Source organism: Monodelphis domestica, chromosome 3 (genome assembly GCF_027887165.1).
Source record: "Monodelphis domestica isolate mMonDom1 chromosome 3, mMonDom1.pri, whole genome shotgun sequence".
Classification (NCBI taxonomy): domain Eukaryota; kingdom Metazoa; phylum Chordata; class Mammalia; order Didelphimorphia; family Didelphidae; genus Monodelphis; species Monodelphis domestica.
The window spans coordinates 66,592,491-66,619,991 of record NC_077229.1 but is presented as its reverse complement, the minus strand read 5'-3'; the positions used below and the strand labels follow the sequence as shown (position 1 = coordinate 66,619,991).

General features: G+C 40.2%; 1 protein-coding gene across 1 annotated transcript in view; it reads left to right on the top strand.

The window, feature by feature from the left end:
• The window catches only part of LOC103091899 (mucin-16-like), a 53,417-nt gene extending 25,916 nt beyond the window's left edge, over positions 1 to 27,501 (top strand). The window contains exons 2-10 of the mRNA XM_056820620.1: positions 6,027 to 6,154; positions 6,277 to 6,344; positions 7,435 to 7,607; positions 15,584 to 15,697; positions 18,889 to 19,016; positions 19,131 to 19,177; positions 20,691 to 20,863; positions 21,595 to 21,627; positions 26,437 to 27,501. Coding sequence (XP_056676598.1) covers positions 6,027 to 6,154; positions 6,277 to 6,344; positions 7,435 to 7,607; positions 15,584 to 15,697; positions 18,889 to 19,016; positions 19,131 to 19,177; positions 20,691 to 20,863; positions 21,595 to 21,627; positions 26,437 to 27,179 — 1,607 coding nt within the window. The 3' untranslated portion in view covers positions 27,180 to 27,501. The remainder of the gene's footprint in view (positions 1 to 6,026; positions 6,155 to 6,276; positions 6,345 to 7,434; positions 7,608 to 15,583; positions 15,698 to 18,888; positions 19,017 to 19,130; positions 19,178 to 20,690; positions 20,864 to 21,594; positions 21,628 to 26,436) is intronic.

Sequence of the window (27,501 nt, the reverse complement as noted above, 5' to 3'; positions counted from 1 at the left end):
TCTATTTCTTGAAGTATATCTTAGTACCATCAATGATTCACACCCTCCCTTTTTATTTCTTTCACCCCCTTTTCTCCATATTGTCTTAATGCCCCAATCATTCCCTATGTGTAATTCTTCTAACTACTCTAATGATGCATACAATTTTTGAGTTACACATTACATTTCCCCCACATATTAATATATATAATTTGATATAAATGTAGTTCTTATAGAAGAGAGTTTGAATAAAAGAAAAAGATAACATTTTTCTCCTTTTCCCTTTCCTTCATATTTACCTTCTCAAGTTTTCCTTGCTCTTTGTGTTTGAATGTCGAACTTTCCACAGAGCTCTGGTCTTTTCTTTACAAAAACTTGGAAATCTTCCATTTTGTTGAATGCCCATACTTTCCCCTGGAAGTATATAGTCAGTTTTTATGGATAGCTGATTTTTGGTTGAAGACCCAGCTTTCTTTCCTTTCTGAAATCATGTTCCATGCTTTACGGTCATTCTGAATGGAAATTGCAAGGTCTTGTGTGTCCCTGATTGGCATTCCTTTTTATCTAAGTTGTCTTTTTCTGGCTTCTTGTAAGATTTTTTCTTTTGATTGAAAGCTTTGGAATTTGGCTAACTTTCTAGGAGTTGTCTTTTGGGGATTTAGTGTAGAGGGTGTTCTATGAACTCTTTCAATGCCTGTATTGCCCCCTTATTCTAGAATCTCTGGGCAGTTTTCTTTGATGATATCTTGTATTATGATGTCAAGATTACTATTTATTTATGGCTTTTCTGGTAGGCCAATTATTCTCAGATTGTCTCTCTTTCCTCTATATTCCAGGTCTGTCACCTTGTCAGTGAGATATTTTATGTTCTCTTCTAATTTTTTAGTCTTTTGGTTTTGATTTATTAATTCTTGCTCTTTTGCAAGATCATTGTCTTCCAGTTGCCTGATTCTGATCTTTAAAGCCTGGTTTTCCTTTTCAGTTTGTTCTATCCTGCTATTTGAGGCCTCAAGCCCAAGGACTCCCCTTTCCAGCCTTCTAGTGTTTTGGGAGTTAGTGCTCTCAGGTGAAAGGCTTTGGTGGTTTTAGCTAATTCCCAAGACCTGTAGGTGCCCCTTGCTCACCTCAGGGGATCCCTTCGTGGACTCGGTGACTACAGCACGCTAGTTCTGGGTGCCTGAGATCTGTATTCCCCTTGCCTGCCTGCCGGGGTTTCAGGTGTTAGTACTCTCAGGAGAAGGACCTTATCTTTTTCAGGTCCCCACACCTGGGGCTGCCCATTCATTCCTGGGGTGCCCCTCCCTCTCTTGTTGATTCTGGACACTGCTGACTTTAACTCTGTCTCCAGCTGTTTGGTGGGTGAGGGGAGAGTGTGTGAGCTTTTTGTTCCCTTATATTGTGGAGGTGACAGAATCCCTCCTACCTTCAGAGCTTCGCCTTGTTGTGGGGTCTTTCCATTCTTATGAGGATGGTTGTTTTATTTTGGGAGGGTTTTTTGCAGTTGTGTTTGTCATTGGGTCTGAGGAGAGGAAGCAAGCTGCATCTACTCTGCAGCCATGCTTACCTGGAAGTCCCTATTGTGATTTAAAGGTATTAATTTCTTCAATATTTTTTTGCCTCCTTTGCCAATGTGTTGACTTTTTTAAAAATAATTTTTATTTGATCATTTCCAAGTATTATTCATTAGAGATAAGATCATTTTCTTTTCCTCCCCCACACCCCATAGCCGAAGCGTGATTCCACTGGGTTTCACATGTGTTCTTGATTCGAACCCATTTCCATGTTGTTGGTATTTGCACTAGGGTGTTCATTTAGAGTCTCTCCTCAGTCATTTCCACTCAGCCCCTGTAGTCAAGCAGTTGCTTTTCATCAGTGTTTTTACTCCCACAATTTATTCTCTGCTTGTGGATAGTGTTTTCTAGATTCCTGCAAGTTGTTCTGGGACATTGCATTGACTCTAATGGAGAAGTCCATTACCTTCGATTGTACCACAGTGTATTAGTCTCTGTGTACAATGTTCTCCTGGTATGCTCCTTTTGCTCTGCATCACTTCCTGGAGGTTGTTCCAGTCTCCATGGAATTCCTCCACTTTATTATTCCTTTTAGCACAATAGTATTCCATCACCAACATATACCACAATTTGTTCAGCCATTCCCCAATTGAAGGGCATCCCCTCACATCCCAATTTTTGGCCACCACAAAGAGTGCAGCTATGAATATTCTTGTACAAGTCTTTTTCCTCATTATCTCTTTGGGGTACAAACCCAGTAGTGCTATGGCTAGATCAGAGGGCAGACAGTCTTCAATCTCCCTTTGGACATAGTTCCACATTGCCCTCCAGAATGGTTGGATCAACTCACAACTCCACCAGCAATGAATTAGTGTCCCTACTTTGCCGCTTCCCCTCCAGCATTCATTACTTTCCATAGCTGTCATGTTAGCCAATCTGCTAGGTGTGAGGTGATACCTCAGAGTTGTTTTGATTTGCATCTCTCTGATTATAAGAGATGTAGAGCACTTTTTCATGTGCTTATTAATAGTTTTGATTTCTTTGGCTGACAACTGCCTGCTCATGTCCCTTGCCCATTTATCAATTGGAGAATGGCTTGATTTTTTGTACAATTGATTTAGCTCTTTGTAAATTTGAGTAATTAAACCTTTGTTAGAGGTTTTTATGAATATTGCTTCCCAATTTGTTGCTTTCCTTCTGATTTTAGTTATATTGGTTTTGTTTGTACAAAAGCTTTTTGGTTTGATGTAGTCAAAATTATTTATTTTACATTTTGTGGCTCTTTCTATGTCTTGCGTGGTTTTAAAGTCTTTTACTTCCCAAAGGTCTGACATGTATACTATTCTGTGTTTGCCTAATTTACTTATAGTTTCCTTTTTAAGTTCAAGTCATTCACCCATTTTGCATTCATCATGGTGTAGGGTGTGAGGTGTTGATCCAAATCTAATCTTTCCCATACTGTCTTCCAATTTTCCCAGCAGTTTTTATCGAATTGTGGATTTTTGACCCCAAAGCCGGGATTTTTGGGTTTATCATATATTGTCTTGCTGAGGTCACTTGCCCCAAGTCTATTCCACTGATCCTCCTGTCTCTTAGCCAGTACCAAATTGTTTTGATGACTGCTGCTTTGTAATATAGTTTGAGATCTGGGACTGCAAGGCCCCCTTCCTTTGTATTTTTTTTTTTCATTATTTCCTTAGATATCGTTGATCCTCTGTTATTCCAAATGAACTTTGTTATGTTTTTTTCTAAATCAGTAAAGACATTTTTTGGAAGTTCTATGGGTATGGCACTAAATAGATAAAAAGTTTGAGTAAGATGGTCATTTTTACTATATTGGCTCGTCCTACCCATGAGCAGTTAATGCTTTTCCAATTGCTCAAGTCTAGTTTTATTTGTGTGGAGAGTGTTTTGTAGTTGTGTTCATATAGTTCCTGTATTTGTCTCGGGAGATAGATTTCTAGGTATTTTATTTTGTCTAAGGTGATTTTGAATGGGATTTCTCTTTCTAGTTTTTGCTGCTGAGCTGTGTTGAAGATGTATAGAAATGCTGATGACTTATGCGGGTTTATTTTGTATCCTGCAACTTGCTTAGCTTTTTGGTTGATTCTCTAGGATGTGTTGACTTTATTTTTCATGATTTCCTGTATCACTCTCATTACTGCTCCCAAATTTTCTTGGAGCTTCTCTTATTTGATTTCTAAACCTCTTATTGAGCTTCCTCCATTAATTCATTTTTTGGGATTGAGAGCAATCCCTGTTTTTATTGCGAATTTTGGGTTCACCAGCATTGGCTTTGTTTTTTCTGTTACCAAAGTAGCTTTCTCTATTGTGTTTCTTTTTTTTCTGTTATTTGCTCATTTCCACCCCTTTCCTTTTCATTTCAAAAGAGGTAGTTAGCCCTTTGATCCAGCTATAGCACTGCTGGGTTTATACCCCAAAGAGATAAGGAAAAAGACTTGAACAAGAATATTCATAGCTGAGCTCTTTGTGGTGGCAAAAAAAATTGGAAAATGAAGGGATGCCCTCCATTTGGGAATAGTTGAACAAATTGTGGTATATGTTGGAGATGGAATGCTATTGTGCTCAAAGGAATAGTGAACTGGAGGAATTCCCTGTGAACTGGTATGACCTCCAGGATTGATGTAAGAGTGAGGAGAACAGAACCAGGAGAACATTGTACACAGAGACTGATACACTGTGGTACGATCAAATATTATGGACTTCTCTATTACCAGCAATGCAATGATTGAAAACAATTCGGTAGGATTTATGAAAAAAAAACATTATCTATATTCAGAGGAAAAACTGTGGGAGCAGAAGCACAGAAGAAAAACAATTGCTTGACCATATGGGTCAATGGGGATATGATTGGTGATGTAGACTCTAAATTATCACCCTAGTGTAAACATCAATAATATGGAAATAGGTTTTGATCAAGGACACCTGTAAAACCCAGTGGAATTTCACGCTGACTACAGGAGGGAGGGTGTGAGGGATGTGAGGGAAAGAACGTGATTTATGTAACCAGGGAAAAATATTCTAAATTAACTAATTAAATAAAATTTAAAAAAATAAAGAGACTGTTAAACTTGGAATCTGTACCTGTGGTGAATGGAGCGCTGTTCTCAGTTTCAGGTTCTTTGTACAGCTGCCTTCAGAGTATACTCTCTGGGGATCTATCTTCTTTCAGTTCTTCAGATGTGGTATCTTGCAAACAAAGGTGTTTTTGATAGCCTTCTGATCTAAATTCTGGCTTCTGAGTAACCCCAGTCATTTTCCTCCACTTTGAAATGTGACCAGGGAGAGTCTGCTGCTCCCCTGTGGATACAAGCACTCCTGTCTGCTAGCACTCCTCCACCTTGAGATCTCCCCCACAGACTGGGATCTGTTTCTGAATATGAGCAATGCAACAAGAAAATCGCCTGCATTGTAAGCAAAGGGATTCCTGTAATCTCCTTCTGAGCAACTGTCTGATCTCTCACCCCCTTATTGACTGGGGATGAATGCTCCAGAAGCCTTTCCTGTTGCTTCAGTTGTGGGTGAATCCTTTTGGCTTGATGGGGACTGCCCTGGTGCACTGTGCTCTACTTCCACCTCCACCTCTGTACACATCATCTGTCCTGCCGGTCTTTAAAGTCGTTTTGTGCTGGAAAATCATTTGTTTGTCTTTTTTTTGTGACATACTCTTCCAGAATTTATTTTAGGACATTGTATCAGGTTTTTGGGTGCAATTTGATAGAGATCAGATGAGGGATGTGTATCTTCTCCACCATCTTGGCTCTGCCCTTGGCTTCTATTCTTATAAATTTCAATTATTGGAAATAGGAAATAAGACCCTTATCAGAAGAATATGAAGCAAAGATTTTTTCTCTCCAGTTACTCATTTCCCTTCTCATTTTACCTACATTGGTTTTGTTTTGGAGGAAAAACTAAATTTAAGTTGGCAACACGTGGTCCATTTAAACTTGCTGTCCTATCTATCCCTCATGTGAACATGAACTGTCCCTCTAGACGTCCATTAAAATGAAAGAATCAATTTTCCTGATAACTCTCATTTCTTTATATCACCTTTTAGGTAGCTAACTCATATACCCAATTTGGAGTTTACTTTGTTATGTCAAGCAAGATATCAGTCTATCCCTAGTTTCTCCTGGACTAATTTTCAGTATTACAAGCAATTTTTGTCAAGTAATGAGTTCTTGCTCTTGAAACTGGATTAACCTCCTCATTTTACATGTGAAGAAACTAAGGCAAAAACATAGGATATGGCAGGGCCATGATTTGAATACAAGTCTTCTGACTCCCAAGTCCACAATTTTTAATACTGCCAGAAAAAAGGACAGTAGAGGTATCCTCAGTTTTCCTCTGAGGAAGGACTAGAACAGTGACACCTGGAATAATGGTCATGATCATGATAATTTTCACCACAATAACTAGCATTTAGATAGATCTTTAAGGTTTACAAAACATTTTTTCTCATTTGAATAACATTTGTAAGGCTCAGACAATTGGGTATCTTTCCCTTCTGTACAGCAGCAGGGAGCTTCAACTCGAAGACCTTCACCATCAACTTCACCATCACCAACATGTTTTACAAAACCAAGATGGGTCAAAGGGGTTCCAGCACATTCCGTGTTGCTGAATTTGTCCTGCAGCACCTGGTGAGACCCGCCCTCCCCTCCCCCTCTTCCTCCTTGCTTCCATGCTGCCTTCCTCATCCCTGGGTATACAGACTTCCTCTAGCCAAGTACTCAGAAGTTCCCTTCTCTCTTTTTGTTTCCAGTTCAAGGTATTGTTTGAAAGAAGCAGCCTTGGCTCTCAGTATTCTGGATGCAGTGTGACCTTGCTGAGGTGAGAATCTTGAAAGCTCAAATAGCAGGGACCATAACATTCCCATTTGACAAAGATCACACACAGGCTGCTTCTTCTTCCCAATAACAATTCCTTCTTTTCCAAGCTGTAAAGGATTAACCCCTCCCCCAACCAACAAGCCATTAGAAATATTGTGGGCACCTTCTACCCTTTCCCTGGTGGAGAAAAACTTCTTTTCCCATAAGTCTTCCAAAGACAAGGTTGTAAATTTAATCGCTTTAACTTTATAACTCCACGTGAAAGAAATAACAAAGGAGGCACAAACAGAGTGCTTAGAAAATAATTGATTAGATCATATCAACATTCACTGTCTCTATAATCATAGGATTATAGAATGGAAGCTTAAAGAGATAGTAAGGCCATAAGGACCACTCTCTTCATTTACAGATGAAATAACGAAGACCCAAGGAGATTCCAGTGACTTTTCCAAGATCATAGATACTGTCAGATCCAGAATTTGAACACACAGTCCCTTTGATTTTAAATCCAGTGGTCTTTCTACTACTCTAAAGAAATTACTGAAAGTAATATGATCCCATACACACTTGTAAACATAGATGTGAGTGAATTTACACAGCACTGCCAATTTCATTGCAGCAGATCAGAGTGCTGAGCTTTCGATCAGGAAGACCTTAGTTCAAATTCTCTCTGAGACTCTTAGCAGCTGTGTGACCCTCAGCAAGTCACATAACTTGTCTTAGTCTCAATTTCTTCATCTTTAAAATGAGAAGGTTGGTTTTGATGTCTTCCAGTGCCCTTTTCAACTCTCAAACTACAATTCTCTCCAAACCATTGTTCAAAGTGGGTCACTTCTTTCAAGTGTGTTTTCTGAATAACTAAATTTCATTAATTAAACCACTGGTGTCAAACTCAAAAGGAAACAGAGGCCACTAAATTGTACATCAACATCCCTGGCTCCTGCATATTGACTCATAAAACTATCCATATTTATATATTTCATCATCAACACTTTAAAATTAGAGAGGAACTACTACACTTTAGTCTTGTTCAGGTGATTTTTCAGGAAGGGCCATGTTTGATATCTCTTGTCTAAATCATCAATTTCTAGGTCTATGAATAATGGGAAAGCAACAGGAGTGGAGGTTATATGTTCTTATCAGGAATTTTTCTCCATCCCTGTCTTGGACAAGAAGAAGATTTACCAAGAGCTGAGTCAACAGACTAATGGAATAACAAGGCTCGGAGGTTATATTCTAGATGAGGAAAGCCTCTATGTGGATGGTGAGTAGCCTAAATTGGGACATATATCTTTATTTCTCTAGGTGGTTCCATTTCCAGAAAACAACCCACCTGCCCCAAAATATTCTTACCTTTTAGACCACCTTCATCTTCATGATTTTTTCCTATCCCTCCTGGTAGGCTGGCCTTCAAAGTGGCGACAAAATATAGAGATATGGGGGTTTACTTCTAAAGATCATAAGTGGCTGGATTTTTCTTAGGCTCCTTAAACAAAGATGTATGCCATCAATCTCCCTCTTGATTGAGGAAGTTCCTTGAATGATAAAGTGCCATTTTACCAACCCTGTGGGCCCCAGAACATCTCTCCAATGCTTCCTTCAATGTTTGCCCAGATACCCTACTGAAAGATTTATGTGTATTCTCTCTCTCTTCCTCCCTCCCTGCTCATCTCTCTCCTCTTCCCTCAACCATTACTTTTCCTTCTCATTTCATTTCTCCTTCATATTTTCTCTCTTTTTTATTCTTCTCTTTTCTCTATTTCCCCTCTCCCCTTGTCTTCACTTCTCTTCTGTCCAATTCTCTTCCATTCTGTTCTCTTCTCCTCTCCTCTCCCCTCCTTTCATATCTGTTTCACTGACTTCTTCCTTCCCTTCTTTTTCTCTTCCCTCCCCTTAATCTCTCCTCTCCTTCCCTCTGAATTTCTTTCTTCCTTCTCTTTTTCTTCTCTCCTCCCCAACTATAGGGAAAAACCCCTAGATGCCAACTCCCTCCACAAACAGTGAGTTTTCCATTTCTTAATTTCTCTATTTTCTGGGAGATTACAATGAAAAGTATATTTTGAACTTTTTTTGGAAGGAGGGGAATAGGACAGAGGGGAAAAATGGGTTTGGGAGTTCAGAATGAGGTATACTTTTAGAAATGGCCAACATAAAGAGACCTTCTTTACTCATCTAGGCATGTGGGTTATTTTGCTACTCTAAACATATCTAAATTGTTCAAAAAATTAAAAAATTAACCCAACAGGACTTGGAAAGCAGGTTACCTCTATCCCCTTCTTATTCAATATTTAGAGTCAAACCTTGTGGTCTTTATAACCTTGGTACACAGAAGGCATCTCCAAGCATTTCAGGGATACTTGTGCCCATCCTCCATGATCTTCATTCAGTAATGTTGGCCAATGGTTTTCTTTTTTTTTAAATTCAATTAAAAAAATTTTTTTTGTTACAATACTCACTTTATTTCCCTTCCTCCCCTCCACTCACCCTTTTCCTGCAGGCAACTTGCAATTTCATTCAGTATTACTTGTGTCCTTGATCAGAACCTATTTCCATGTTGTTGTTTGCACTAGGATTTGCAGGTGTTTGCAGAACCTATTTCCATGTTTTTGTTTGCACTAGGATGTTCATTTAGATTCTATATCCCCAACCATATCCCTTTGACCCATGTATTCAAGCAATTGTTTTTCTTTGGTGTTTTTACACCCACAGTGTTTCCTCTGAATGTGGATACTGGTTTTCCTCAAAGGTTCCTCTGAGTTGTTCAGGGTCATTGCATTGCCACTAATGGAGAAGTCCATTACATTTGATTGTACCACAGTGTACATTGTACACGGTGTCTCTATGTATAATGTTTTCCTGGTTCTACTCCTCTCACTTTGCATCAATTCCTGGAGGTTTATCCAGTCCCCATGGACATGCTATTCCTTTCAGCATTTTATGGGTGAGTTCATTCCATTCTTATTCAGAGTTATGAGTACCAGCTGTGTATTTCGCAGCATTTTGATTTCTACTCCTAGTCCTGCCTTTTCTTCTTTCACTATTTCCTTCTACACCAATGATTTTTTTAATCAGTCCCATTAGTTCCCACCCTCATTTTAGTTCCCTTTCTACCCTCTCCCTCTTTATTCCCCCCTTATTTTTTACTGTCTTTTTAAAAATACCCCTCACCATCTCTCTCCCTTATACTGCTTCCCTCACCACCAGTCTGTTTGTTGCCCTTCTACTCCCCTATAGGGCACGAATCTATTCTCTGGCCCAATGCATTGGATAACAATCCCTCTTTAGGTCAATTTCAATGCACGTAAGATTAGAGTATTTCCTATCTCCAACCTTTTTACCCTTCCAGTGTATTGATGTTTTCCCTCCTCCCACCATGAGCTTCTTTGTGACATGTAAGTTTATTATTCCCTTTTGTTTCTTTTCCCATTTTTTAAATATTAACCTCTTTTTAGCTGTATTTGTATATATATACACACATGTGTATGTATTTATGCATACATGTATCTATATACCTATTTATGTCTTGCTGTTTCATCCTATACAGTTTGTCACTGTTCCCTCTAAGTGTCGTTCTTCTAGCTTCCAGGGAGATAACAACAGTTTTTAAGATTTACCAATGACCTCTTTTCTTATAGGGATATATCATTTTAACTTATTGAGTCTCTTAAAAAAAGGTTTGTTGTTGTTCTTTTTCCCTCTTTTTTAATTACATTTTGATGATTCTCTTGAGTTCTGTGCTTGGACACCAAATTTTCTGATGAGGTCTGATCTTTTCTTTACAAATTCTTGGGATTCTTCTACTTTGTTGTATAACCATACTTTCCCCTGTAAGAATATAGTCAATTTTGCTGGGTAGTTGATTCTTGGTTGTAGACCTAGTTCTCTTGCTGTCCAGAATATCATATTCCATGCCTTTCAGTCCTTCAGTGTAGATGCAGCCATATCCTGTGTTATCCTCACTGTGGTTCCATGGTATCTGAATGACTTCTTCTTGGCAACTTGTAATATCTTTTCTTTGGTCTGATAGTTCTTGAATTTGGCTATAATATTCTTGGGTGTTGTCAGTTGGGGATTAAGTAGAGGAGGTGATCTGTGTATTCTTTCAATCTCTACTTTTCCCTCTTGTTCTTCAATAATTTCCTGTAGTATTACGTTCAGTCTTTTTCTTTTGTCATGGTCTTCTGGTAGACCAATGATTCATAAATTTTCTCTCCCTGAAGGATAATGATTCATAAATTTTCTCTCCCTGAAGGATTTTCTCAATCTTCTGTTTTGTGAATGAGATGCTTCACATTTTCCTCAATTTTTTCATACTTTTGGTTTGGTTTTATAGTGTCCTGCTGCCTTGTGAGGTCACTTAATTCTAGTTGTTGTATTTGTTCTTAAAGACTGAAATTCATCCCTGGCTTTTTACTCATCCTTCTCCTTCTGGTCTGATTTTCTTTGGAGGTCATCTTCCATCCTCTGTGCCTCATCTCTCATCTTCTTTGCCTCATCTCTCATCTTCTTTGCCTCATATTTCATCTCTTTTGCCTCATTTTCAAGCTGGTTGATTTTGGCTTTCAGGACACTATTTTCTGTTTCCAGATGACTTATCTTAGTTTTTAAGTTCTTTTCCTAATTGTCTTCAGCCTCTCTTAATTGTGTTTTGAATTTCATTTTGAGTTTTTCCAAAGCCTATATCTAATTCACTTGGATTTCTGATTTATCATTTTCTGATCGCTCCTCCTCTGTTCCCATTTGCTCTTTGTTTGTTGCCTATATAGAAGCTGTCTATTGTAATTTATTTCTTCCTTTTCTGTTTGCTCATATTTACCCCTTCTTTACTCCCAGTATTTGTCTGTGCTCTTGATCCTCTGATTTTTTGGTTTTGGGGTTTTCTGTCAGTCTCCCCTCTTGGAACTTTGATAGATGATCTCTCCATGCAGTCTGTGGGGGAAGGGTGTTGGAGCTTGGGCTTCTCTGAAGACTGAAGAATTTTGATGGGATTAAGTTTAGCTGGGTTGGCCTGGATGTGCTCTGAGGCCAAAACTTCCTGGAAGTTTGGAGCAATATGGAAGGTCTCCACCTCTGTGACCAGGCTGCCAGCTCTGAAATCCCTCTCCAGCTCCTTCTCCACTGCCTGTGTTCCATGCTCTGAACCTGGCATAGCCCTGCCCGCAAAGTCCACTCTCCAGACAAGTGCCTTTGCCCGCCCAGAGGTTCCTGCTGCTGCTGGAGGCTTAGTGCTCTAGGTTGTGGGGAGGTGTCCTGGGACCTTCCTTCTGCCTTCCCCTTAAACCCAAGTGTTCTTGAATTCTGGCTTTTGGGGGGCATACTTTTTGTATTGAATCCAGCTTGAGGATTTCTTGGCTCTGTCTTGTTTTTAGGTTTGATTTTCGGTCCCTTAGGAGCAATCAATTTGTGATCTGTAAAGGAAGGGTTTTCAGAGGTCTGACCTTTTGCTGCTTCTAAGCCACCATCTTGACTCTGCCCCCAGAAATGGCCAATGTTTTCAATAAAAATGTTTTCATTCTTCCCTACTTCAATAATTACACTCTTGAACCCTGTTTCTTGTTCAATCATTATTATCCTCTGGGGCTGAAGATAGGACATAAGTATAAATATAAATGTAAATATAAAAAAATATAAAGCAGAAAATGGGAGAGGATGGGAGAAATGCACATGTAGGTGTCTGGTATGACAAAGAATGTAATAATCCTTTCTCACAGGGACCCTGTATTCTAACAAGGGTGACAACAACTCCAGAGATAAATCTAGGTAGAATAAAAACAAAGAATGTCTGACCCCTTTAGCAATAGCTGACACTGTCTTTGTGTTACAGACAGATCTGTCCCACTCCCACTGAGTCACATTTTTCTTCTGCTAAATTCTTAAATTTTCTAAGGAAAGAAAGATGCTTCACTTTGACCTTTTGCTGGCTCTGCCACTGCCAAATTTGATCTGAGGTGTTATTTTATATTGTTAGGATGGAAACATTAGGAGGCTTCAGCTGGGTAGCTGTTGCTAATCTACCATCTTGCCTCCAGCTTATTCACATAATTCTACTTTGTAATGTATGGATTCACACTATTTTATAATTCTATAGTTATTTTGAATGGGTTTTGTTTTTCTATATCTTCCTGCTTGATATTTGTTGGTAAAACACAAACAATTGTGGATTATTCTGTTTTTTAAAATATCTCAAGACTTAGTTGAATATTTTAATTGTTTAAATTAATTTTAGTTGATTCTGTAGGGTTCTTTAAGCAGGCCATCATATCATCTGCAAATACTGATCACCCCCCCCCAAATACATATTTCTTCAAAGTATTACTGTAGCTTCCATTTCTAGAATTATTTCTAACATTAATGGTGTTAATAGATTTCCTAATTTTACTCCTCAGAATTTCATTGGACAGACCCTTAAAATTTCTCTGCTATATATATTGCTGACTCTTCATCTTAGCTAAATGCTATTTACCTCCCATCTTTATGCTTGACCTTCAGTTCACTGAGCTACCCAGCTGCCCCTGAGTGGAACATCTTTTAAACATGTGACTGTAATTATTTTGCTAATTCTTTATTTAGCATTTTTTTGTATCAGAAGGGATAGTATGCATAGTCTTGAATTTTCTTTCCTTTCCTTTGTCTTTCCCTTTTGTAGGTATCAAGACTTTGTAATAATAATAGTTTCAATAGAATTGCATATTTCTGATAATAGTTTATGTAATATTGGGATTTATTTTTTCTTTGAAGGTTTGATAGAATTTACTTGCAATTTTATCACTAGAAATTAAAGAAAATTATTGAGAGAATAGCAGGAATGGCTTCACAGAAAGATGACATTAAAACTCCAATTTTAACAAAATTGGATAAATTTAATCATTTCATAGTGGAGTACATGAATGGCTCATTCCACTCGTAGAAAAAAAGTGTGAGGATTCTTTTTGGCACCATAAGAATTTAACAACTTTATAACCATTTAACCCCTTTCAATTTCCTGTTGGGTGAGAAAAGGGAAGGAAAAATATTGGTTATTAAATAAGTAATAAGTAGGTAGAACCCATTTCTCATCATTGGAGTATTCTAGAAGAAGAATATACAAATATGGAAGGAGTTGGGGGAGCAGGCATCACTTGAACTTCACTCTCCTCTGAATAGACAAAGGAGGGTTGAATACTTATTCCCATCTCCTGAAACCCCAACACAGAATTGTGCCTTTGCATTCAACTCAGCAGGGAAAGAGGGAGAGACAGAAAAAAGAGATAGAGTTCTCCTGGTTCTGCTCCCTTCGCTCTGCATCAATTCCTGGAGGTTGTTCCAGTTCCCATGGAATTCTTCCACGTTATTATTATTCCTTTGAGCACAATAGTATTCCATCACCAACATATACCACAATTTGTTCAGCCGTTCCCCAATTGAAGGGCTTCCCCTCATTTTCTAATTGTTGGCTACCACATAAAGCGCAGCTATAAATATTTTTGTACATGTCTTTTTCCTTATTATCTCTTTGGGGTACAACCCCAGCAGTGCTATGGCTAGATCAAAGGATAGACAGTCTTTTAGCACCCTTTGGGCATAGTTCCAAATTGCCCTCTGGAATGTTTGGATCAATTCACAACTCCACCAGCAATGCATTAATGTCCCAATTTTGCAACACCCCCTCCTGCATTCATTACTTTCCTTTGCTTAGCCAATCTGCTAGGTGTGAGGTAGAAGCTGGCACAGTAGCTACTTCAAGGATCAATAAAGGAGCTGAAAAAAAGCTCATCCATTCCCTTTCCTACAAATCGAGAAGATATTCCAAATGCTTCTGAGGCTATGACTCCCAGAGGAACAAGCCCTTCCTCTCTGTGGCCAACAGTGATCACAGAGACTTCTTTTCATTACTGGATTGGGTTTAGGTCTGGATGCTGTTAACCAGCCTGAGCTGTCTGAAGTACAAAGTCCACTAATCATCACTGAAGTCTCCCAGAAGAGTGATGCATGATTCCCATTTTCTTCTACTGCAATTGAGGTGACTAGAGCAATGACCATAACAGCTTCCACTCTGAGCTCAGGATTGGGTGAGAGCCAGTCTTCCATAGGCACCATTTCAGGAACAGAGGCCATCAGAGACTCTCCCACCTTGTTCTCTCATTTGGAAGGCACTGGAACACATGCCACTAGTCCTGAGATTCCATTGATCAATGGACAAGCACTGTCCACTCTGCCAACAGAGACATTATTTGAAATGGGCACCAGCTCACTTACTTTTGTTTCCAAAATGACTTCTGAAGTCACTGCTTCAGCAGCAAGGATGAGTCTTCAAGTGTTTGGCAGTCAAAGCATGTCTATCCTGGAGGCGAATGATGCCCTAGCAGTAGGCACTGGCCCTGCTGTGACCTTTCATTCTCCAATGTCAAGGGGCACAGCTTTTAACAGTATGGATGTAGATGTGGAAACTGTGTCAAGATTAGCTCCATGGTCAGTCAGCTCCTCATCACAAGTAGAAGCCAGTTTTCCAAATTTGGTTTCGACCACAGGAGATGGACCCTCCTTGGGAAGAGAACCTCACAATTGCATCCATGAATCTCTGAGCCCAGGGCCAGGCTCCTTTCCTGCTTTAAGACCCCCCATGACCTGGACAAGCACAGCTTCCCTTGACACTGCTACTTCATTGGAGGACCCAGGGCCAACCTGCCTGACTCCAGAGACTGAGAGAAACCCACAGGCAACACCAACTCCAGCTATCACCCTGCCTCCAGCCAGCACACTGGAAGTTTGCACAACTAAATAAACTTCCCAGGGAGGGAATTGGGGTGTGGCTAGGAGGAAATGGGGAGTGTCTGTCCAGGGAGAGTCAGTTTGTGCCTTTCTAAGGAGAAGGGTCTTCCTCCTAGGTCCTTCCTCTTTTTAGCCTTCCAATGGGCCACTGTAGGGACTTTTTCTTGGCTCTATATCTGTTGAATTAGTGTCATCTCTCCAGGCTCCTTTATCTGCCTGCAAGGGCAGATTCACAATCCTTGTGCTAAAGTGGTTCTCCTCTTCTTATTGATGGGTATTCTGATTCCACTCAGTCTAACTTATGTAGGGATTGTCCATCACTGAGTCAGTGCTTTGAAGGGGAAATTTTTTTTTATTCATTCTATGACAGAAAGTCAGAGAAGCCATGTATTTTTGGTCTCAGCAGTTAGTAGCAACAATGTACTTTCCTTTGGGAGTCCACTAATAAGGATTTGACTGAGCTCTGTGTTCACCCCTCCTCTCTTCCTGTAGCTGGTGATGCTGTGGTGGGGCCAGTCACACCAGCCCAAGGTCATGGAGCACCAAGACTCACAGTAGCACTGATAAGGAGTCCCCTGACTCCTGTGTCTACTATTATTCCCACAGGTAAGGTACCTCCTCTCTGTCTCTGTGTTGGAAGTTTACCCTTTTTAGGGCCTTGTTTCCCAGTCTTACAGAGGAAACATGAAATTATTTTAGAGATCAATCCTCAAGAACTCTTCTGAACCTCTGATTCTTTTCTATGTACAGCCTGGAGAAGAGGAGTTTTAGAGGTAGGAGTGAGGTTCCCACTGCTAAGGTCTTTAAATAATAAATCTTAGGCATGAAGTTGGAAAGAACCTTAAGAAGTATCAGGTATTGTGTATAGCCTCTCATTTTACAGATATGGAGACTGAGGCCTAGAGAAGTAAAGTAATTAGCTCAGGGTAATTGGATATGACTGGAAGGGATGCTCAATGGCCATCTAGCTGTACCCATCCTCTTATATAGGGGAAAACTGAGGCCCAGATAGGTTAAGTGGCATGCTCCAGGACACAAAAGTAGAAAGAATCAGAGGTGAGATTTGAATCTAGGATGTCTTCTTCCAGAGTCATTGTTCTTTCCACTCTATTATGTAGTACTTCAAGGTCAAGAAGAGAGTTCAGGCCTAGCACCTCCCACTGAATGGCTAAGGCTCTTTCCACTTCAGGGAAGGTTCCTTCTATGAACTCTCCAAGGGTAGAGAATCTGTTTTTAAATTTTTATATTTATATCCTCAGTATTTAGGACAGGGCTGAAAACACAATAATCACTTAATCAATGGTGATTGATTGATTGCTTTGATCTAATGGGTACATTGGTGAAATCTAGTTTATTAGAAAAAATTGTCTTCAAAACTTATCTCTTAGACCTACCAAGTGTTTTGTTTTCCTATGGAAAAGAGAAGGGGAAGGGATTAAGCATAATGTAGCACCTACTATATGACAGGCATCATGACTAAGCATTTTTTAGAAATATTTCATTTAAATCATATAACAAACCTAAGAGTTTGGTGTTATAGTTAGCCCCATTTTTCAGATGAGGAAAACAGTGGCAAGCAATGACTGACTGATTGACCTTCCCAGGATCATACGGCTAATAAGGTCTTAGATTAGACTTGAACTGGGGTCTTCCTGACTCCAGACTCAGCACTCTCTCCACTTTGTCATTTAGTTACTTCTATGGTCCAAGCCACAGAGGTCCTAGTGTCAATTGACAGGAATGGAGACAGACCCAAAGGCTCTGCTCTAGAGCAATGAACTTTGGGTATGGTGAATGATGCAGATATGGGCAAGTCACTTCTCACATCTCTGTGAGCCTTGACTTCCTCATCTGCAAAAGAGGATAATAGTTGTAGGAACTTCCCTTTCTCATAAGTTTCCATGACCTTCTTCCTTACATTTGCATAATAATTCACTTGGACCTTTGATGATGAATCACGCTTGGGCCCACTCTTTTAGTGCCAAATCCCAGGGATTTACCTCTAAGTCTTATCCTTTCTGAGGCATTGTTTTCCATCCAGGGATGCTTCATGGTCCCTAGATTATGGATTGGTTCCTACACATTAGCTCTGTGATTCCTTTGACATGGTCCTGCTAAGTGGGAAGTTGAGGTGCCCTCTTAAACTTCAGTCCTTCCTTCATGATATTCTCAGTTTATTTTCTGGGTTTTGGACAATTTCATTTCTTGGAGGATGGTGTGATAGCTCATGTGCTGAGAGCTCTGAGAGCCCCCTCCACCCTGCTGATCCAATTGACCCTTGAGATGATGATAGGTTGCCTTAGGCTTAGGTGTAAGCTTTTGCAGTCTGATCAAATTCTAGCCCTAGGTTTAGTCTCAAGTGTTTGGTCTCATTTTGTACTTGATCCAATCAGGCACACCCTTAATTGCCCTGTCATGGAGCATTTCCCTGAGTTTTAGGCAAAAAGATCAGCCACCTCAAAACTGTGAACTATGCCCTAAACTGAAGCCTATACTTGTACTCCTGGCTTCATTCTGGGTCAACACAATTTTGAGCCCATTTCAGCCCATATTTCCCTGGGATGAGACTCCAGACTAATTAGGTTTGAAATTTCAAGGGCATGAGTTGGCTAGGACCACTGTTTGCCCCAGGCAGGATATCAGGGTCTGAATGTTGGCTTGATCTTAGGTTCTGAACCTGGGACAACAGATGTGAGGTGGAGATGTGTAGCTTGCCTCTGAATTGCTCTTCACTCCTTGCTATAATCTTGCCAAATGAGGTATCCTCTCACCCCAGGGTCCCAGATATTCTCTGCCTACCTTTGAGGTTTTGCTTTTCTTGGAAGTTTTTTGGTCCTGTCTCCTTATTGGTTCTTTGGCTCCTGTATTCATTTTGTGGTGATATTTTGATATCAGTTGGAGATGATTCTCATGTTGGATTGGAGCTTCTCTGTTCTACTCTGCTTTATTGGACCCACCCGTATAGAAACAATTTTTGACAATTGTTTTCTGATATTTTAGCATTCAGACTTTCTTTCTCTTTCCTTTTCCCCACCTCCAGGAGGCACTAAATAGTCTCATAGAGGTTCTACAACTGTTTTCATGTAATACGTATTTCCATATTGCTCATGCTATGACAGAAGAAACTTGTCAGATAAAGAATAAAAAACACTTGAAGGAAATGAAGATGGCATTATTTGCTCTGCAACCAGACTCCAGTAATTTCTTTTTTGTTGTGCATAGCATTTTTCATCAAGGGCTCCAAATGCCTTTTAGAAAATGTGGCCCTAGAATGTTTTCTCCAAACTCTTTATTCACAGTTTGGCAGTCCTTGTTTTTTTTTTGTTTTCCATTTCAAATGATTAGCTTCTGACTGTATTAGACACTGATCTGGGAAAGAGGATTAGGGTGGGGTACTTAGGTAGCATGGTAGCTAAATAGTTAAGATCAATAAAATGTGGTCCAGCACCAATTTAATCTCAGTAGCTGGGTGGAAGGTGGATGGGAAATGGTGGTGAGTGTGGAAGCTGGTAGATCAGTTAGGTTGTAACAAGAGTCCAAGCAACAGTAGGTATTGGTTGTTGGATTAGAGTGGTAGCCACATAAAGTGGGGAGAAGGGGACAGATGAGAGAGATGATATGAGTATAGAATCACTGAGTCAAGGCAAGCAATTGACAGAGAGGGGTGAGAGAAAGGGAAGAGTCAAGGACAGTAGTTAAAGTTTGGGTCCAGGACATGGACGGGATAGTGGTGTTTACTTTGTTAAGGTGTGTGCCCAGAGATCAGATGTGTGGATTTTTTCATCCTTCCCTTATAGCAAGTGGGAGACCAAGACTGGAAACTTTTACTATGAATTTCACCATAAACAACACTCTGTACACAGAAGATATGGAACAGCCATACTCAGAGAAATTCAGCTCTACAGAGAGAATCCTCCATCACCTAGTGAGTCTCTCCCTCTATCTAGTCAGAGGTTGCCTTTCTCAGCCCTTAGGGATGGGGATCCTGTTCTGTTCTATGCATTTATTTACTCACCCCTTTCCCTCTTCTGTCTTCCAGCTCAGAGGCTTGTTCAAGAACAGTAGCCTGGCTTCTAGCTATACTAGGTGAGTGCTGACCTCACTGAGGTGAGAGCCCCTGGAAAGACTGGACCCCAAAGGTCCAGAGTCCCTGCTTATCTCCACTGGGGCTGGCTTGGTTCTGCCCTTTTTTGCTTCCTCACCTCCTAAGCTGGATTCCCAAGGAATTGATCTATGCATGTTACTACATATCTTGGAAGGGAAGAGGAAAGGAATGAGCATTTACCATGTATCAGGAATTGTGCTAAGCACTTTACAGACATGATCTCATTTGATCCTGACAACCCTGTGGAACAGATCATACCCTTTTATCAACATGCTCATTTGACAGTTGAAGAAAATGAGTCAAACAGAACTTAAGGGTTTGATCCAGGGTCACAAAGTTGTAAATGTCTAAGACCAGATTTGAACCTGGGTCTTTTTGACTCCAGGCTTGGTGCTCTATCCACTACACTATCAGATCCTTGAGGAGCATTAGATGCCCCTGCTTGACCTTAAGCTGGAGATGATTATTGGAAGAGAACCGAGAGCCCAACAAGGCCAACCCCTCCCCCAAATTCTTTTATAAATGAAAGATACAATAGAGCTGGACAGAAACTCAAGTTCAACTTCTTCATCTTAAGGGAAACAAAACTGAAGCCCCAAAGATATGACAGAAACAAGAATTAAAGCCCTGATTTTAGAAATTCAAATTCATTTCCTCTTCTGGTATTTTTGGTAAACATTCTTATAAAGTGGAGTAAGGTCTTGACTTGGAGTCAGGGGAGTTTGGGTTGAAATCCCACCCTAATAGTAGCTATTAATTCTATTGGGCAGGCCATTTACTTCTCTGAGCTTATTTCCTCATCTATAAAAATAGACACTTTGATTCCTTACTTCATTAGGTGACCGGGTAAGTCCCAAATCAATTAATAAGGCATTCATGCAAGGCATCCCCAAAGTCTTAGTGTGATTTGAAGGTATTAAAGCTTTTGGGAGATCATATAAAATGCTTTAAAGTCTGCAAAGCATGCACATATGATCTCATTTCTTCCTAAACAACCACCCTGTGAGGCAGATTCTAATTTTATCCCTGTTTTAAAGACTAGAGATTAAATATTTGTGGAACCATCACTAATGAATCTAGTGAGATGGATTTAAACACCAACCTCTTGATTCCAAGTCCAACTCTGCCCACTAAACCATACAAGAAGAACCTCAGTATTCCAGATTCCAGCATACCATCTACTGTGCCATTTCCTTTATTATCTTTAAAGTATTATAAAACACTGCCTAATTCTCTCCACTTCCCCAACACCTACTTGGTCTTTTCCCAGACATGAAGAATCTCTTTTCCTCTTACTCTGTTCCAAAACAATGTTGGAACATTACAATACTGACTCTCCCAAGGAAACAGCATTAGTACATAGAACATACAGTTATGGAAAGAAAAGAGTTTACTGGAAGCACTGATAACTCATTCTTGGGGTAACTAACTCGATCTTGTCTAAAAGCATCCTTCCCAGGAGTTTTCAGGCTCCCTATCAATGTCTTCCCCTAGGCCTGTGAAGGATGGGGAAGCCACTGGAGTGGATGTTGTGTGTGCCCATTATAAAGACCCCAGCAGGCCTGTCCTGTACCACGTGAAGGTTTACTTGGAGCTGAGCAACCAGACCTATGGCATCATCAGGCTCGGCCCCTACACCCTGAACAGCGACAGCCTCTTCCTCATTGGTGAGCAGCCTCATTTTAGACATGCATTTCTATTTCCCTGACTCCTTCCCTTCTCAAGAAATGGTCAATTGGCCAAATTTACACTTTCTGTGATGTAGAAATTCACAACCTGGGTTCCAGGGACTCATTTAAACAATTACCTTCTGTCTTGGATTTCATTTTAAAGCAGAAGAGCACTAAGTGCTAGGCAACTGGGGTTATGTGATTTGCCTAAAGTCACACCACTGGGAAGTATCAAACCAGGTTTGAACCTAAGACCTCTCATCTCCAGTCTTGGCTTTCTATCCATTGCACCTCATCCCTGCCAGTCCATGAAGTTATTTAAAAACAATTAGATAATCTTAATATAGAATGGGTTTCCTTTGTATCATTTTTGTTTTATATATTTGGAATGTGATTCTGAGAAAGGATCCATAGTCTTTGCCAGACTTCCCAAGGAGTATGTGACACAAAATAGGGTAAAGACCATCACCCCTCTACAGAGCCAATTTGATTTCTGTAGTTTCTACTCTTCCTGTCAGTTTTAATGACTTGAAATGTAGGATAAGACTAAACTAAAATAGAGAGACCATGAAGTGAGACCTGGTGCTGAGTCTAGGCACCGTCTACTCCTAGTGATGCCCCAGTGCTCCCCCAAACTCCTCATCAATTGCTTCTCCTATTTCTTTCTCTGTCTCTGTCTGTCTGTCTGTCTGTCTGTCTGTCTGTCTGTCTGTCTCTTTTCTCCACAGGTTATAATGATAAACATTCTGGGACCATAAGCAGTAAGTATTCATTTTTTTATTTCTCCCTAAATAGAAGGAAAACAATCACCCATTTCACCTTGGACTTTGGGAAGGAGGGAAAAAGCACAAGGGAATGAAATTAGTCAGGGAAGAAACTTTCTCTCTTCCTTCTATATTCATGGCTCAGGACTGAGTACAAAATTCAGGCTAACAAGCAAAAGAGATTTATTTCTACAGTACCTCAGAGAACCTAGCAGTTTTCCCTACCCTTCAATTTCCTTCATGATGGATGACTTTAATTCATGATGATTTTATTCTCAGTTACTTCAGTAACCACATTTTCTCCAATCACCTCTCTTGTTCCATCATCATTCTCCAAACCAACAGTAGGAACCATCTGGGTCTCTACTTCTATTCCTCAAATATTTCATTTCCATTAGAAAAGAGCACTGGATAGGTAGAGAGAGGAAAGGGAGGGGTAGTAGTCTACTGACTGGCAGAGCAGGAAGGCCAGGCAGGCTGCTGCTGAGAGTGAATTCTTGGGCTAGAGTATCTAAAAACCACCTATGGGTATTCCCTTTTCCACCATTGCATGGGGTAATTGCTTTTTCTTGCATATTTCTACAAAGCCAGAATACAGATACATCCTCCTCCTTGTTTTCCCTAAATTTGACATTCTATCTTCTAAGTTGGTGTCTTTGCATGGCATTTCTAAAATTCCTGAAAAACATTCCCACTTCCCCTCCTCCTCTGCCTTATAGAATCCTCAGCTTCCTTCAAGACCCAGTTCATGTGGCACCTCTTACAGTGAGCTTTCCCTGGTCCTTCTTAAATGTTAGAATAACCATGTATATATTTTTCCTCTTAGGTGCTCTGTCTTCTCATAGAATGTAAGATCCTTGAGGGCAAGACCTCATTTTCATTTCTTTTATTTTTTTGTATGTTGAGGGCCCAGTACACTGTCTAGCACAGAACCAAAAGCTACTAAATATTTGTCAATTGAAATTAGAATTTTTCAAGTTCTTCAAAGTCTGTCAGAAGGACTGTATCCCATGTTAGCCCAGCCTGGACAAATGGCAGATTTAATAATTACCTTAGTGTTCATTTGCTGTTTCTTGATTATAAGTGTCCTGGAAACTCAAGCGTACATTCCCAGTCATGACTCCTGTACCCCAAATGTTCTGTTGGGAGACCCATGAAATTAGCAGATTGATCCAGGGCTGCTCTTGAAGTACCCAGTTATGATTCCAAAGATTAATGTGAGATTTGAAATGGTTGAGGTCTTAAACTATAGTGATTAAAATAGTGGAAGATATAAATTGTGATAGATATAAGAGAGGGTGAGTAAATTTGACCACAGAAATATGTTTCACTACAGTGTCTTGGGTTTAAAACCAAATATAAGGTGGTCGCCAGGGAAATATTCCCAATTATTCAAATACCCAAGTCAATTGGGTTTTATAGAGATTTTAATTAACAATAGAATGAGTAATCAAAGAAAGAGAGAGAGAGAGTAAGAAAGGAATAAGTATGAAGAGCCTCAAGCCAATATGGCCTAGACCTGAGTCTTAAAAGAGAAATGAGTCAGTTTTTTATAACTCACCATAAGATCTGTCTAAGTAAGGAATTCTAATGACACCAGGCCAGCGTCCTTCCTCAAAGAGTCTTCCAGCCAGAGATTGTTTCAAAGGGCCTCTCCCAAGAGCCTCCAGAGCTCCTACCGCAGAGGGACAGAGCCCCTCAGAGGAGCTCCTCAAGGAGCTCTCCTTCAGAATGAGAGTCAGAAATCGAGGTCCTCAGAATGAGTCTTCTCAAAATGAGCTCCCTCAGAATCAGATCCAGCTCTTCTCTGAGCTGTTATTTTTACGGGCAAAATCTCCTATGCCACCTCCCCTAAGTCCTTACATCTACCAATCACTGTAGATGTTTCTAAAGGACCGCCCATTTTGAATTCACAGCTGAGTAGTTTTAATCTCTTTAGTAAGTCAGGAAAAAAATGCTGCTGTGTCGACAAATTTCATTAGAAAAAACCTCTGAATAAGTTATCACCCTTTTAGGTTTAAGTAGTTTACAAGTTGCCCCACCTTTATAGGTACTTAGTATCCCATTGTATCAATTCTAAAACAGTCATGACTCAAAGAACTTCCTGTCCCTTCCATAAGCATGGATCAAAGTAGTTTTCATTGTTCTCAAGGAGCTCTCTGTCCTAAAGCAGTCCTAAGTAGGGTGGAGTAGGGATATTCCCAAAGCAAGGAGCCCTCACATTCAAGTAGAATTCTCACTATCTGCTAGGGAATTTTTTAAAGTAGAAGATTCCCCAATGGGGGAAACCCCTAACATTCATAAGTCTGAGAAATTTTGAGGTTTACATTAAATGATAACCAACAACATAACACACAGAAGGCAGTTTTATTAACCAAACTGCAGCTTGGGGCTCAACACTAAAAATGGCTGGCCCCGAGTCTGGGACTTGCAGGCTTATTATACACTTTTGTGGTAGAGAGAGTGCAGAGGAATTCCTGGGCTAGGGGGAGTGAACAGGAACTCCTGGGGCTGGGGTCCTTATCAGTTCCTAGCACATTCCAGGGTATTGTCACTGGTTCTTCAGTAACTTGACTACAGGGGCTCTAGGGGGTCAGGGAAGGGGAATACAGGTTTTGGTGACTTGCCTGAAGGGAGTCTAGGGGCCAGGGTGTCAGGGAAGGGCATAGGAGCTGGTTCTTCCCTCTGACCTTGGTTTCATCAATCAAAAAATAAATCAACAAACATTAATTAAGTACCTACTATATGCCAGACATGGTGTGAACTGTGTCTTGCAAGCATTTCTGGAATTATTTCTAACATTAATGGTGGTAATAGATGTTCTTATTTTACCCCTAATTTCATTGGACAGACCTTTAAAGTTTCTCCTCTCTCTCTATATTGTTGGTTCTTGGTCTTAGCTAAATACTCTTTACCATATCAAGGAAACATCTATTCCTCCTTAGGATATTACATGTTTGTTAAATATATGCCATTTTCTGTGAAAAGTGTTTAGTGCATATATTGTTATAAGATTTTTATTTTTGTTGTTAATCTGTGGTATTATTTTTATAGTTTTATAGTTTTCTTGAACCAACCTCCCATTCCTAGACTTAATATATTCCAGTATCAGTGGAAACTCTTTTTTAAAAATTTTTATTTTTTTAAAACCCTCACCTTCTGCCTTGGAGTCAATACTGTGTTGACTCCAAGGCAGAAGAGTGGTAAGGGCTAGGCAATGGGGGTCAAGTGACTTGCCTAGGGTCACACAGCTGGGAAGTGTCTGAGGCCAGATTTGAATGTAGGACCTCCTATCTCTAGGTCTGACTCTGAATTCACTGAGCCTCCCAGCTGCCCCCTGGAAACTCTTTGAAACATTTGAATGTATGTTGTTTTCTTTTGGTAATGTTTCACTCAATAATGTTGCATTTGTATTCATTAGGGATAGGGTAGTCTTAAATTTTCTTTTCATTCCTTTGTCTTTCCCTGGTGTAGGTATGAAGACTATGTAATAGCAATAATTTTAATAGGATTACTTATTTTTGATATTGCTCATGTAATATTGGCATTGTTTTTTCTTTGAGTATCTGATAGAATTTGCATTTAAATTAATCTCTGGAATCAATTCCAAATTGTTTAGAAAACAGCAAGAATGACTTCACAGAGGAGAAGGCATTAAAACAGAGATTTTAAAAAATGGGTTGAACATAATCATTTCACAGTGGAGGGTGGAAATGAGTCATTCCATGAATAGAAAATAGTGTGAGCAAAGACACAGAGACAAGAAAAATCTGGATAGTTATGAAGTGTGAATAGGAATCCAGTTATCAGAAAGTATATGGAAGAGAGTTATATGAGATAAGGTAGATTAGATTCAGACTTTCTGAAGTTTAGCACAATGTCTTAATTAATGTGAATTGAACTAAATTGAATTACATTGGGCCTTGAATGCTAAATCCAATTTCTTTGTATTCCTTTTGCATACAATATGCATTAAACTTCATTGAGCCTTGAAAGAATTAGGGTTTTGAAGGATTCTTTTCTCCCCCATGAAAATTTAACAACTTTATAACAGTTTAAACCCTTCCACTTTCCTGTTGCTTGAGAAAAGGGAGGGGGGAAAAGGAATATGTTGGTGATTAAATAGGGAATAAGTAGGTAGAACTTAGAATTTCTCATAATTGGAGTACTCTTGGGGGCAGCTGGGTGGCTCAGAGAGTCAGGCCTAGAGAAGGGAGGTACTAGTTTCCAATCTGGCCTCAGTCACTTCCCAGCTGTGTGACCCTGGGCAAGTCACTTAACCCCCATTGCCTAGCCCTTACCACTCTTCTGCTTTGGAGGCAATAAGCAGTATTGACTCCTAGATGGAATGTAAGGGTTTAAAAAACTAATAGTTGGAGTACTCTTGAAGAAGAATATACAAATATGGAGGAAGGAGCTGGAGGAGCAGACCTCACATGAAAGTCATTCTTATATGAATGGACAAAGGACAGTTAAATACATAGTCACATATATAACTTCTTTTGCTCCTCCTGCACAGAATTTTGCACTTGCATTCAACACAGCAGGGAAATGGGGGGAGATAGACAAAAGAGATGGAGAGACTTCAAAATGATAGAAGGGAGGGTCTAGTTGGGGAGGAAAGTCACAAGCAAAATAAGACTTCTTCCTTAGAAGGATATATCAATTAAGAGTAAATTGGACTGATTCCGCCCTCATTCCTGAAGTACAGAAGGCAAGGATGAAACCTTTCATTGCCAGGCTAATGGAAAATGGGCCATAGTCCAAAACATGCTGTAACTCACTTATCCACCCTTCTGATCACAGGGCCCAGTAGAGCAAGCGAGGGCAGAATGATGACCACAGCTGGAGAATCACAGACCATAATCATTACAATTTCCAGCCCTGCAGTAATAACACACTCTGTTCTGGCAACAACAGCAGCCCCGACCACTGCCTGTGCTATCGACTTGGAAAAAATCACTGTGCCTGCTTCCTCTGCCTTGCCAGAGCTCATGGTAGCACCATTTGCCTGGTCTGGAGTGGCGACCAGCCCATCTGAAACTACGCTCATTGCGGAAATCTGTACCCCACTTGGGGCTGGGACAGGAGGAGGGAGCCCCATAGGTGTCCCTTCACACCTCACTAGTCTTGACACGACAACATCAACCACAGTCTTTCCCTGCACCAATGTGCCCCCAGCACAGTCTACAATGTGCTCTACAATCAGCCTACAATCAGCCACAACTCTTTGCCGGGTCAGTAGAGAAGAACGAAAGCCAAAGACCTCTCTGGACACATCTGCTTCAGAGACCACAGCCATGGCTACTGCAAGGGTATGGCTGGCCCTGACCAAGACTCCAACCACAATGGACATCAGCAGAGGAGCTAAGGCTGTGGTTCTGTCCACAAGTGATTTGCCCACCAGCTCAGCTGTCCCACTCATTCCCACAGATAAAGTATCCACCCAGACCACCATGACCACTATTGCAGACACTGGTAAGAATAGTTCCTTCATTATCTTCCCTGCTGGAACATGGGGTTATATTTTAGTGAAAAATAGAGAGTAAAACAGTCACCACAGTTATGGTTTCTGAGTCTGACATGTCCAAGGAGGAGGTCAACCTTGTCCTTTTTCCCTTAATGACTCATGAAGGGTGTGTGATGCAGTAGTAAGAGCAGGCATTCATGTCAGAGGACCTGGGTTCAAATCTTAGATCTGATATTTTCTACCCATATGGGGAAGATTGATCAGGAAAGACAGATAATAAGGATGGAGCTTTTGCAGGATGGAGAAGATAAGCCTTTGTTTGGAATTGTGACTACACACCCATTTGGCAGTTGTGGACAAAACACCTCCTGGTACTTTGTAGATAGGATTGAGAACATGCC